A 12,945-nucleotide genomic window follows, 5' to 3' on the forward strand; every position below is an offset into this window, starting at 1 on the left:
TTGTTATTATTAAAAATTATTTTAAAGTATTACCACAATTCCAAGTTTCGGTAATTCTCCACGATTTAGGTATAAAGTTATTGCTTGTCCTTGTGCAACTGCAATTTGAGCTTTAAGTTCTTCGATTGTAACATCAGTTGGTAGACCAGAGAGCAACGGGTCACTTTCGATTATATTGTGAATTGCTTCTTTAGTTAATTTTACTAATTCATCATGGTCGAGTTCTGCATGATTATTGATTATTTCTTTTTTAAGTGAATCTTTATCTCGTTCTTTTTGATTTATTAATTCATTGTCTTTAAAAGTACATCTAATTTTATCCATAATTTCCTTGTACCGTTACAGAGGACATGAAAGAAATATCAAGTTAAATAATAATATCAGGCTCTTGTGCTTCCTGTGTTGTATGATAAATTGTGTGTATGTGTGTTTGAAAGAGAATACATGCATAGTATGTATGTACACGCTGAGAACGGTCGACTCGGGTCGACTTTTTTGCTTGGAGTTGACGCATGCGCAGATCGTATTTATTAGTGCATTGAGGGCGCGGTTGTCACCGATCAATCTCGGTTGCATTTGTATGTATGCAGTTCATTCTGAAATTTTGTGGGCTGTAGTGTGCAATATCTACGTACATATTGTGTTAACTTTAACATTCGTCGAAGTGCGGTGATCGTTCGTTGGAGTTGTACGATCGGACGCACGAAAACAGATTTCGTTTGCTGATATATTTGAGAAAGTTTGAAGTCAAAACATTTATCAAAATGACGATCATCACAAAGGCCATTACTGAGAAGAAGGCGGACGAAAAGGAACAACCGGTGTTTGTTGAGGAGAATGCAGTGGTTAGCATCATTTTGATATTTATTGTACTTCAAATTTTAAGAGATTTTGATGTCTTTAAAGACAAGAGTTAAACAAAAAAAAAAAGTACTTTTAATGTAGTTTGTTACTCATATACATACATTCTTTCTTTAATCGTTTCTGTGATTAAAATTATTTTATTCGCCAAATAAGTTTATTCGTACGTGGATACTATTATTTTTACTTTTTCCACTTCGAAAATACTGCATATGTGATACATTATACATCGTTTGATCATTATCGCATACTGGCGGCTGTTATCGTCGTAGTGGGATTTTAAATTCATTCCTAAGATATTATTATAAAAGCAAAGTTCTGTTTTTTAGTTCATTGTTGAACTTTAAATAAAATTATTTTTTATTACTTTACCATATACTTCACAAAATAAGTTGTTTTATAAATAAATATTTTATTTTGAACAGGAAAATGGTAAAAGAGATGCAGAGGCTCAAGATTTGAAATCTGTGAAAGGTCCCTATTTTGTTTCTCGAAAGAGTATATATCGTATTCATGTGACTTCAACATTTTTGTTGTTCCTTGTTGCACTTATGATATTTATAATTGGAGTTATTGGTGGTTTATACCTATATAGGCAGTATGCCCAAACACAGATGCACAGATTTAGAACAGGATGGTACAGCATTCCCTATGACAATACAGATAAATTACCTTATACCAGAGATGCAGTACATCAAAGCTTTATAGCAAATTCTGATTTGATTTTGAAAAGTTTAACAAAGGCAACAGAGCAAGAAGCTGTGGACATTGAGAAAAATAATGAAATTAAAATTGATGTACCTGATTTTCGTGGTGGACGTCAAGGCCGTTTTATACATGATTTTAATGTTGTGAGTTTAATGTATTGAAATATGTATTATAAAAGATATTTGATTCAATGTGTAACCTTAATGTTAAAACATGGCTTAACTGGGAGTCATATACTAGTTTAACTAGAAACAACAACAGTCCATTCCAAAAGTACCATTGTAAACACAGTCCATCTGCACCCAACTTGACGAATCCTTAAAATTTGCCGATTTTTGCCCATCTTTCCCGTCTTCCTACACCAACTATAGCTATATCTACTCTTGTTGATAATTACCACCTTTTTGTAAGTAATTTAGCCAATAAAAACATTAGTTAGTTTTTGATGTTAGAATTTTGTAAGAATGTATCACATAAAACACAACTTTCACAACCATTGAACACTCAACATCATCCACCACATTTATATATACTATGCAACCATTAATACACTACAGTACATAGTTTAACTCAAATGAAGTGCAGTTCAATTAACACCATGTTTACAAACAACAATTATTTTCAGTCTTAATCCTCAGTTTTTGTTCAATTTTATAATGCAACACTTATGTACTTTTTTTTATTGCAGAGCAAAACTGGTATCATTGATATTGATGGGCAATGTTGTTTTGTGATGCCACTGAATCGTCAAACGGTTTTACCACCGCGCAACATGTATGATCTTCTTAGAAAAATGTATAATGGTAATTGTTACATATATTTTTGTAAAATAAACAAATATTAATTTTAAAAATAACTAATATTGATATATTGTATGTATTGTAATTTGTGCAGGTTATTATGAAGTAAACACAGAAATTGTACGTCAAACAATGAAAGTAGTTACACCACCAATCACTGATTTATCTGTTCTTGGTACATACATAGCTCGTGAATGTCAAGATTTACCAACATATATGTTGACAGAAGTAAATTCAAATGGTCAGAGTTATTAATATATTGAATACTATGAAATGGGTATATAATATTATTAATTACATTATTTGTTTTTATTTTACAGTTGTTAAACGTAGCATATCAAGTGGTGTGTTTGGCCAATTTGCAGGAAAAAATATCATAGAATTTGATATTTTGAATTTAGATGATGTTGATATATATAAAAAAAGTTCACAAGATTGAACAGAAGGAATTTACAATTATTTTAGAATATTTACCACCAGTAGATGTACCAATGTATAAAAATTGTATCCAGCCCAGCAAACTTAGGTAACTTCTTTGTAAGTTGCTGCAAATCTTATTCCCGCCAACTACTCCTTCTTTAAGAAGTCGATTTGAACTATTTACTTTCAAATATACATTCACTTTCAGGAAATTCATTAAGTCTTCCCATCATTTCCTATTTTAGCTCTGAATCAGTAAAGCTATAATAAAAATAAAATATATTAGTTATTGTGTGTCTGTTGAATATTTTATAAGAGTTTAATTTAGTAGCAAGCTGATTACAAGTGGCTGATGCGATTGCAGGATTATTACATTTTTACATAAATCTGTAATAAGTATATGTCTAAATTAAATTCCAGTAAAATGCTGATGGTGCTTATTTATAAGGTAGAACTGCATATTTTTCTCCATTTATTTACGTCTTATGCTTACATTCTTTAAAACGAAGTTCTAGTAAAATTATTAGACATAATCGTGTTGAAATCGTTGTACACCTAATGCATAGTCATACATTTGAATGACTAATAATTGTACAAAGTAGTAATTATGTTGTTTTAAAAATCGTATATTGATTCTATAAATCATGGATTAAAACGTTTTTACCAAAAAATAACACCTTAATATGTTTTTCGGTTAGATAATATAAATGTGGTGTAGCAACACATGTGATCTATTGAAAGAAATTTAACATTAGAATATGTATTGAAAATGATAAAACATGGATAATAAAGTTACTGTGACCAGATTAATAGTGTAAAAATTAAAAATTTAAGCATATGATTAAATAACTCTGTATTGAATTTCCTTTCTTATATCACATTCCTACTATACATTCTGATTTCATTAATGCTCAATATAAAAGACTTATAAACTATAATGGAAGTTAATATAGTGTTATTTTATCAAGCTTAATTATTTATATTTTTCTGTAACATGTGTATGCATGATGATTGTAGTTTTGCAACAAAATGTACAAGAATCATGTTTTATTTGCGTTTATCGATAGTTTTCTAAGCTTCAATACTTATGAGCGTTCTACCTTCAAGTGCGTTTTTGCTTCCTTTAATTTCAAATATATATAAATATTAAAGATCCATTTAATAACCTTTCTTTCAATGTTATTATTCAATTCTAAATATACTGTATTCAAAATTGTGATAATTAAAAATGCGTATTGAAATTTGTTTTTTGCTAATAAATCTTATTTAATCAATTTGAAAATATTAGTGTTATTCTATAAAGTAAAACTATTTACTGCTTGGCAATTTTTATTATTATCTATGTTTATTGTTCATATATCGTCGGTCTTATATTCCCGATTGTATATCAATTCATATGAATGGTAATTATTGTGTTCTATAAGGTAAAAGAATAAATGAAAGTATTGTCAATTATTAGTTTTTCATTTATTATTTTTACACTTAGTTCAAGATACAGAAAAAGTATTGCGAATATTGATTACATAATTAATTTGTTATCAATTTTAAGGTTTGTACCTATATGAATAATCATCTCCTGTATCAAAATTTAAAGAACTTATATGGATATCTAATTGAATATTATTCCGTGTTAATTTTTAAATAAATGCTATCAAATTAAAAGTAAATAATTGATTAAATAAATTTGTATAATGTTTCATTGCATTTGCTATTGCATTTAACGAAGATCAACATGACAAACTGTATATTTTCATAGAATAGTGTTAGTATATTTTTCTAAAAATAATAAATACTAGCACTAAAAATTAAGGGCAACAAATTTCATAAATATAACATACGAGTATTCCAATTCCGTTTGTTAAATGGATGTGAAGAAATATTAACTGTTACATTTATATTTACTTCTTACATAAGTTATTTATTAGTTCATAAGTGTAATACAATTTGCAAAGGTAAATCATTTTATCAATGGACAGTTATTAAATACACAATCATTAAAAAATAAAAGATAATTCTAGATCTACTTATATACCGGTAAATAACATAGATACTCTGGTATTACTCAATAAAATGCCAAGAAGAAAAACAAGAATTGAAATTTTCAAAAGTTTTTCATATGCAAATTAATTTTGACAAATCTTATTTTATCCAGGCCTATTGTTTTTTTCAAGTTTCATAAATCCTTCTAGGGAATAAACTCGAGGTTAAAGAGTAAAACGTCAAAACAAAGTGAAACACCTTTCGTTCAGTTCTACAGAATGTCTGAGCATGCTTAGTAGCCATTCCACGGGAACGTGGAGTTGGAGTAACGTCGTTGGTAGGAGTCCCGTTAAAATAAAACTTCGATTTTCTGCAGCTTCGGCGTATACCACTGCACAGAAATAATTCTTGGTGGTGGCGCAATAGCGAAGTGCCGGAGGAACGCGGCGCTTGCTGTCCAGTCAGTCGCGTTGCCGGCTGTTAGTGTTGTCGGTGCATCGTCGAGAGAGTGGTATTTCTCGCGTCGGGAAACACGGAATATTGATTTGCGCGCTGCCTCGTGCATTTCTGAGCCACAAATTCGAGATCATTTGTGGTGCTTCGTGTACGTTTAGAAAGAGCAAGGTACTGACCCTTGCACGCTGTGTGCGACTTTGCTTTAACAAAGATATTTATTTTTTGTGCTATGTCTCTTTGTGTAAAATCGTCTGCTATCTCATCCGGAACGTACCGGAAAATTGAGTCGTGGTATATTCGCGTGGTAGTTCACTCATGCTATTGCTTAAGAAGATAAATTGTAGTATCGCTAAAATACAGAGTATATTTATTATTGCGAATGCAATTGTGACATAAAGAAATTAGATCGTGATAGCTGGTACAGCTCCTAAATGCATCAAAATTTATCATGATATCCCATTTTGTTTTGAAATGTCCAACTAAAATTTGCTCGTAGTAGTTTGTTCTCTAAAATACTGATTGTTAATCTTCTGCTTTCTGTCACTTCGAATAAAGGAAATGATTATGTACTGCTCGAGCAAGAAAATCTCATTGTGACGTTTTACGTGATTCTGAATATAATATTGATCGCAGTGTGCTGCACATAAGTATAAATAATCATTGTTGTGGTAGTTGCGTATCCCTCTAGTGCAAGGTAGCGGTCGTAGCACGTGCGACTACTGTGAGACAAAGAGGCTGTCCGAGGTAATCTTGTGTAACATTGAAACAAAGAATGTGATCGTAGTAATTCCGCATAAGTCAGTGATAAAGACATGGGCTGCAGTAGTTGGCGTGATTCTGAAATGCAAAACATAGTTCACGGTGTGTTCTTGTTGGCCTGAAAACAGAACAGACTGACCATCGTATCTCGCGCGATTTAAACTCACGAAAGCTTAATTTATAAAAGTTAACACTTCGCATGGGTTCAGAAATATGTAAACGATAGATACTGATACCTCGCCTATCCCTAAAACGCAAAGTATTGATCGATGCACCTTGTGCGATTCAGAAATAAAACCACTGATCGCGCTACCTTACGTAATTTTGAAACATCACGGAGTAATTGTTGTCCTACATGGGAGCTGATGAAGAATCAGTAGTTTAAAATTGAATAACATTTTTTGCTTATCTACATGAACAGTTCGCGACATTTCTTATGGTAGGTTTGACACATAAGGGATTGATTGTCCTGTTCCCTTTCGCAGTTTCGAGGTACGAGTAGCCGAACTCAGTGGAGAAACTGAGTGACGTTGGAATATGGATGTTAGACTTTTGCTGTTAGCTCTGGGTATCATTGCTGCGATGTTTGGTGTTGTGGCAACCAGGTTCGGCTTTCCTGGGTTCAACAAAATTGCCCAGGTCGCGCTCGCATTGGCACTGCTTCCCGTGGTCTGCAGATTTCATCGGAAGCTGTATATCATTTGCAAAGTTCTGCCTCGTGACTTAAAGTAAGTTTCAAATCGTTTCCTATTTGTCGTTAAATGAAAACTGATAAGCTGAAGTAGAAATTTTAGATTTTTTCAGTGATGATTTTATGCAAACAGTACAGAAAAATTGTGTATTAAATCATTGTGAATATTAAGTATATTTTCCATGGTGTGTTTGAGTACATATAGTGAAGCATTGTCGAGGGTAGAAATTTATTTATGTACATTGATTTTACTGTAAGCTGCATAAGGTCATGGTAAGTTTATCAGTCACTTTTATTCTACTTTACACATCCTGCATATGTATGCGTTCTGTATTATTAATGCTCCAATTTTTCAATCTAATCTAATCTTTGCCAATTTTAATTTTAATCTAATCTTGTGTCACAAACATATCAATCCAAATATAGTATCATTATTTGTAAAAAAATGCACCTTAATACCTGTTTAACTTCCGAAATCGAACAGTTCCTAATAATTGTAAATACTGTTTGCATTTGTTTTTTTTGTTTTTTTTTTTTTTTTTTTTTTTATAGATTATGTCTTCTACATTAACAAAAGCTGCACTTATTTGAAAAGTTTTTCTGTGCTTGGATAAACCGACAGAAAGTGCTGTTTTAATCGCATGAAAATTGCGCTGTGCATTTCTAAAAAAAGAAAAACAAGCGAATTAATAGAAAACTGATCATGAAACGTAGAAACCGTGTCCCCTCATTCGTTTGACCCGATTAATTCAACTTTCACACTCGTATTGCCTTATCAACCTTATCTCAACCACTGTTTACTACGAAAACCGTACATTATATGTACACACGTTGGTTTCTGCATTATTCTAACGCATCAGACATACGCCTTTCTTGAACTATATTCGGTTAGTGACTTGCGCAAGGTTATGCGTGTTGACCAAAAGGACCGTTAGACAGCAGAAACACTTACTTCCACAAATTTTCCTTCGTATCTGCTCGTAACGCACCGCGGAAATAACGCATGCATATCGAGATAATGCAGCAGAAACGATAACAGAGGTTACCGCATTGAGCAGAGAACCTCAAAATTATTTGTCTGGTGCAAGAAACTGGTTCTGTTACTGTTTAACGGTTAAACGAACGTCGATTGCAGAATACAAAGGTTAACATGGTAGATTGGGTAGGAATATTTGAAAGAATATTTGAAGATTAAATATGGGTCGGAAGTTTATGGGATAGTTATTGAAGAAGAATGATTCGGCCAATGATTGCAAACTGCATTACGCACCGAGAGTATACACTTTTCTGTTGGTAAAATAGAGAAATAATTGCGTATAGTTGATGTACATATTGAGTACAGTTTATTGAACTTGACAACGGTATCCTTATGTAGTTTATCCTTATACGGTAGAATGTTTGAATATTTTATACCGACTGTCTCACGTGACATAATTGTTTCTCGAATTTGTTAACATTTTCAGACACGCACAAAGTAAAAGGAATCGTTTCTCAATTGTGTTCACAGTATTTTAGTGGCTTCTGTCGAAAGTAATACGAAGCAATCTGTATGCACGAAATAATCACGAATGCACAAATATTAACGGTCTATGAATATCATTTTATTTGGAATTTATCTAATACGAAAGATACGTTACATTTTAGTATAGCTTTTTAAGCAGATTTTAATTCATGGCATAAATTTAGGTTTATACATGTTTATAATTGCTTATAAATCACGAGCTTAGAGACCTCATTCAGGAGAATATTAATTATCGCTAGAAGTATTACGATATGAATTATTTATGCATTCGAAAAAAATCTGCGTTTTAATACGAATATTCCGCAGTTGTAACATTGAAAAGGAACTGATAAAAGTTTTATAAAGTGCAAAACTCGTGCGTTAAAGGAAACCATGAAACAATCTTTTTGAATTTGAGAAAGAAGTAAAATATAAGGAAAAATAAATGGAAAAGTGAAACACTATCTTTTTGTCCCTCTTTTGTTAAATTATTTCAAATATTAGTTTGATAAATATTAGCGACTAAATTAGAATTTTTTAACTGTTTGGCAATGTTGAAATAAAAATTACTCAGTTTCATTCAAATCTGAAATCTTTGTATAGAAATTGCTTAGATCAATTAGTACTTTAATAATAGGAAAAAATGTGACTTCTTGAAGAAACTTTTCATTCATAATTTTCAAGGCGATATTTTGTTTACCTTTTCAAAAAAAAATTATACAGAAAAAGAAGAGAAACAATAAGAAAAATAGGAAATAAAAAAACTGTAGTATAGGCTCGTAGAAGATTAACATTTGTTGTGCCGTTTTTCGCTGACAGTGTTATCTACGAATTTTCGCTATCACTGACATTAATGATAGTAACAAGGCAGGTATTTGCATACACTTCTTGCGGCAAGTCACACATTGAAAATTTTCAAGTTTTTCAGAATTGATAACAGGAAACGGTGCTTCGCTGTTTATTACAGTATCTTACGACGGAAATTGAAATTTTGCATAACTTCCCAAATTTTAATCGATGCAAGATCCTTAACTAACGGAAATTCCCTTTTACGTCGGTTACCTTCTTCTTTACCTTCATTACTTTCACAATTCGTTTATTTCTATAGTTGTTACGTCGAACAGTTCAGCGGCCCTGTAAATATTTTAAAAGCACTTGCTTCGTTCTCAGACCGCGAAAAGCGTTTGTGTCATACGATTTCGCGACACTTTTAACAGGATACCTATATGTAAATTATTATTTGCAAAATTTTCGCGATTATTCTGGGGAACATGAATTCTGATCGTTCTGTTTCGAGGATCGCTTAACTGTCTTTTTTTTATATTTTAAATTTTAGAACATATGCAAAAATGACTTTATTATTAGTGCAGTTTTTGAGCTACTTGGAAGAAATGATAGTTGTAATTGAGGGAAAGTAGTACTTTCGTTTCCTGCGATAGAAGCGAGAAAAATACATGTTCAGGGGTTGCAAAATTATGAACCTGAATTTATTTCTCATGAAAATAAATCACATTGATAATATCTTCTTCTGAAGCTTAAGGAAAATATGGAAAATTGAATATAATTGCTTTCATGGATTCCTTTAACTTTGTGTCAACATAATTGTTGTCAAAATAATTAACATAATTGTACCTTTATCACAAGAATTAGTTGAATAAAGGCGCACAGTATAAATGTTACCTGAAAAATTAAGAAGCTTTAGGTATATAAAAGTTGCGATATGTTACTATTCAAAAAAAAGAAATTGGACCTCAGCAGAAAGAAGAAATTTTCGTAAGAATGTCAACTCCACGCTAAACTATTAATTTCTATTTTTCAGATTTCTTTACCGTGCCGTTACCGCCGAACGCGAGGTGAAAGGGCAACGTAAAAATAATTTGACTGTCGTGAAGGTATTTAAGAAAAGAGTGGAACGTTATCCTAATAAACCTTGTTTCTTCTTTGAAGATCAAGTTTGGACTAATTCTGATGTATGTATAAAAAAAACACCAATCTTAATTATTTTTCCATCGTTTTAAAGAGCACTTTTTAAATTGTCAATTTAATTTTCAATCAATATCTTATCTATTTAATTCACAAAATAATACTCTCCTGGTAGGAAGAAAAATACATTCAGAATGTTTTGCAGCAAGTTGTGAGAAGAAAGATCGAAAATTATTCAACAGAATTTTTTTTCAATTGTTTAATTCGTTTGAAGTGAAATAAAAATTGAAAAAAAAAAAAAAAAAAGAAAAAGGACACGTTTGAAGAAAGAACGATTTTCGTTTGTTCGTATTGTCCGGTTAGAAGGCGAAGAGTGTGTAGCACAAGAAAGTAGTTTAAAATAATTTCCATTCATGAAAAAGTATTAGGAAGTGAAAACAATGGTTATTATAAATTCGAATCTTATCTGCAAGCGAATAAAAATTGTTTTTCTTTGTTTCCCCGTTCTCGTCTGCAGATATGAGGGATCCCCTAAAAAAAATAACGAGTAAAACTTAAAACTTGCAGATTAATAAATATAGCAACCAGATAGCGAACATCTTTCAAAAAGCGGGATACGTGAAGGGGGATGCTGTGGCTTTAATGATGTCGAACAGGCCAGAGTATGTCGCGATCTGGCTCGGTCTGGGAAAACTGGGGGTCGTCACGGCTCTGATTAATACAAATTTACGTCTGCAATCGTTGATTCATTGTCTTCGTATCGCTGAAGTGAAGAGTATCATTTATATGGAAGAATACTCATCTGGTAAATACAACATCAATGAAATAATATACAACTGTACAGGAAAGATACAATTGGAAAATAAGAAACGATAAATATTATGAGTACAAGGATTTTCTTGTTTAGGAATTAAGAAAATTAACTGTCAATTTTACTACTGGAAAGATCAATGGCAAAATAATTACCTGGATATCTGTGATACTTTTAATAATGAGGATGTTATGAGAGATACTGTAGTAATCTGGGAATTTTACATTGATTTTGAAATATGTTTTTGAATACAATACCGAAGGATGTGTTGTTTTCAAAATTACAGTTGTTCTTAGTTTTGTAAACTGAATTTGTACTACTTCTTTTTTGAAATTCTTCCATCAAAACTTCCATAAACTTGAACGTTATACCTATACCCGTACGACGCTATTTTTAGTCCCAATCGCAGATAATCATACTGATTGATTTTGGAAGAATAGCGTAGAAATCAAAAAACGACAAGCCAAGTGTTTTCTTAAACTTTAAAATGATGAAAATAAAGATACAGTAATGAAGTATTACGAGATAGGCAAAACAAAGATAGGGTAAAGTGTAAAAAATTGTAATTGTAAATTACAAAGTTCGAATATAATCTAGCCATTTGATAAGATATTGATATCTGCATTTCAAGTTCAAATATAATTTTGTAAGTATTGATATTAAAATGAATTTTACATATTGTTTACATATCTAAGATGCATTATTATCTAAACTCATTGTCAGTTACAATTAGTAAGCACTTGGTTGCACATTTTAAATACTTATAAATTTATAATGCAAATTATCCAATTTTACATATTAAAAGCAACGCTGAATATAAAAAGAAACTAAGTCAAAAAAAGGACACCAGATACAGACTAAAGTCAAACTTTCTTCACAGCCCTTGATGATATTAAGGACTCCATTCAAGAAATGGTGAGATACAAAGTATGCAAGAAGTCTGAGACCTCTGAGGATGGAGTGTATGATCTAAATAAACTTTTATCGGAAGCTTCTACCGAGGAACCAGAAGTGAAGGACGAACCTAATTATAGGGATAAACTGTTGTACATTTACACAAGCGGTACCACTGGTTTACCAAAAGTGGCAATAGTTCTCAATTCCAGGTAAGGAAGTTTTCTCTTTAATCTAGGAATTAATTTGTGTACTCCATCATCGCTATAATAACTTTTTTTAAATACTCGATGTTTCGTTCAATCGATCCTTTTTAAATTTCACAAATTAATTTTTTTTTAACGAAAGTATATATACACACATATTTTTATAAAGACATTCATGGATGTAGCAAATATTCTTTCATCAAACAATTTATTAATTTGACTAATTGGTACAATTCAGTTGATTGGAATTATTCTTAAATATTTGTTATATTACTGATGTTGTTGTTATTATTATTATTATTATTAATTAGATTTAAGAGCAATTTTATTTTGTACTAATTATTGAGTTTTACCTTTTTGCATTGAACTTCAACTGAACAAAGTGGTCAAGGTTGATAGTATTGTTAGACGTTGTAACCAAGCATTTACTATAATCTTTAACACAAAACTTGATTTATTATGTAGAATTATCGATCTTTGTATCTAGGTCAGTCTGGAACGACATATTAAAATGTGTCTCTAGAAACTTAGTGTTGAATCGATAGTTAGTTTTCTTTTAACGACGTGTTCATATTTTAAAAAATCCTATGTACGTACGATTAATTTCATGACAAAATTGTAGAAACAATATTTATTCATTCATGTGCATAGAACTATTTAAAAAATAAAAAATGAATTTCAAACTTCAGTTACAAACAGAGGATATATTTAACAATATTTTTAATACTATTATCCCACCAAATATTTAGCTTATTGGACGTTTCATGTTATTAGAAGTTCATTGTTATTTCAGAAATTTGTATTATTTTTAGTAAAAGTGACAAATTTTTAGCCATTTTTTTCTTTTACAGAAACCTAATTTTCTAATTAGATTGGAGTGCATAAAACGCAACGAAAGACTGACATTTTCATGAAAGTTTTTTAAACTTCGATTT

General features: G+C 31.1%; 3 protein-coding genes across 3 annotated transcripts in view; 2 read left to right on the plus strand and 1 right to left on the minus strand.

Annotated features, from left to right (window-relative positions):
* The window catches only part of LOC108574503, a 631-nt gene extending 307 nt beyond the window's left edge, over nucleotides 1-324 (minus strand). Inside the window, exon 1 of the mRNA XM_017937109.1 lies at nucleotides 34-324. Coding sequence (XP_017792598.1) covers nucleotides 34-324 — 291 coding nt within the window. The remainder of the gene's footprint in view (nucleotides 1-33) is intronic.
* A 239-nt stretch (nucleotides 325-563) lies between these two features.
* On the plus strand, nucleotides 564-3,014 carry LOC108574512 (integral membrane protein 2B). The gene is made up of 5 exons (XM_017937121.1): nucleotides 564-845; nucleotides 1,287-1,712; nucleotides 2,258-2,372; nucleotides 2,464-2,610; nucleotides 2,690-3,014. The coding sequence occupies exons 1-5, from the start codon at nucleotides 765-767 to the stop codon at nucleotides 2,806-2,808; spliced, it is 888 nt and encodes a 295-aa protein (XP_017792610.1). The 5' UTR covers nucleotides 564-764; the 3' UTR covers nucleotides 2,809-3,014.
* A 3,507-nt stretch (nucleotides 3,015-6,521) lies between these two features.
* Nucleotides 6,522-12,945, plus strand: part of LOC108574506 (long-chain fatty acid transport protein 4-like) — a 10,331-nt gene continuing 3,907 nt past the window's right edge. Inside the window, exons 1-4 of the mRNA XM_017937113.1 lie at nucleotides 6,522-6,712; nucleotides 9,996-10,146; nucleotides 10,667-10,904; nucleotides 11,791-12,016. Coding sequence (XP_017792602.1) covers nucleotides 6,522-6,712; nucleotides 9,996-10,146; nucleotides 10,667-10,904; nucleotides 11,791-12,016 — 806 coding nt within the window. The remainder of the gene's footprint in view (nucleotides 6,713-9,995; nucleotides 10,147-10,666; nucleotides 10,905-11,790; nucleotides 12,017-12,945) is intronic.

The sequence above is a fragment of the Habropoda laboriosa genome, unplaced genomic scaffold, assembly GCF_001263275.1.
Source record: "Habropoda laboriosa isolate 0110345459 unplaced genomic scaffold, ASM126327v1 scaffold193, whole genome shotgun sequence".
In the NCBI taxonomy this organism is placed as follows: domain Eukaryota; kingdom Metazoa; phylum Arthropoda; class Insecta; order Hymenoptera; family Apidae; genus Habropoda; species Habropoda laboriosa.

Excerpts from the sequence above, each read along its gene's own strand:
- LOC108574512 (XM_017937121.1), top strand. The coding sequence starts at position 765 with ATGACGATCATCACAAAGGCCATTACTGAGAAGAAGGCGGACGAAAAG. Across the intron at positions 846-1,286 it reads TTGTTGAGGAGAATGCAGTG|GAAAATGGTAAAAGAGATGC; the intron begins GTTAGCATCATT and ends TATTTTGAACAG. Across the intron at positions 1,713-2,257 it reads TTATACATGATTTTAATGTT|AGCAAAACTGGTATCATTGA; the intron begins GTGAGTTTAATG and ends TTTTTATTGCAG.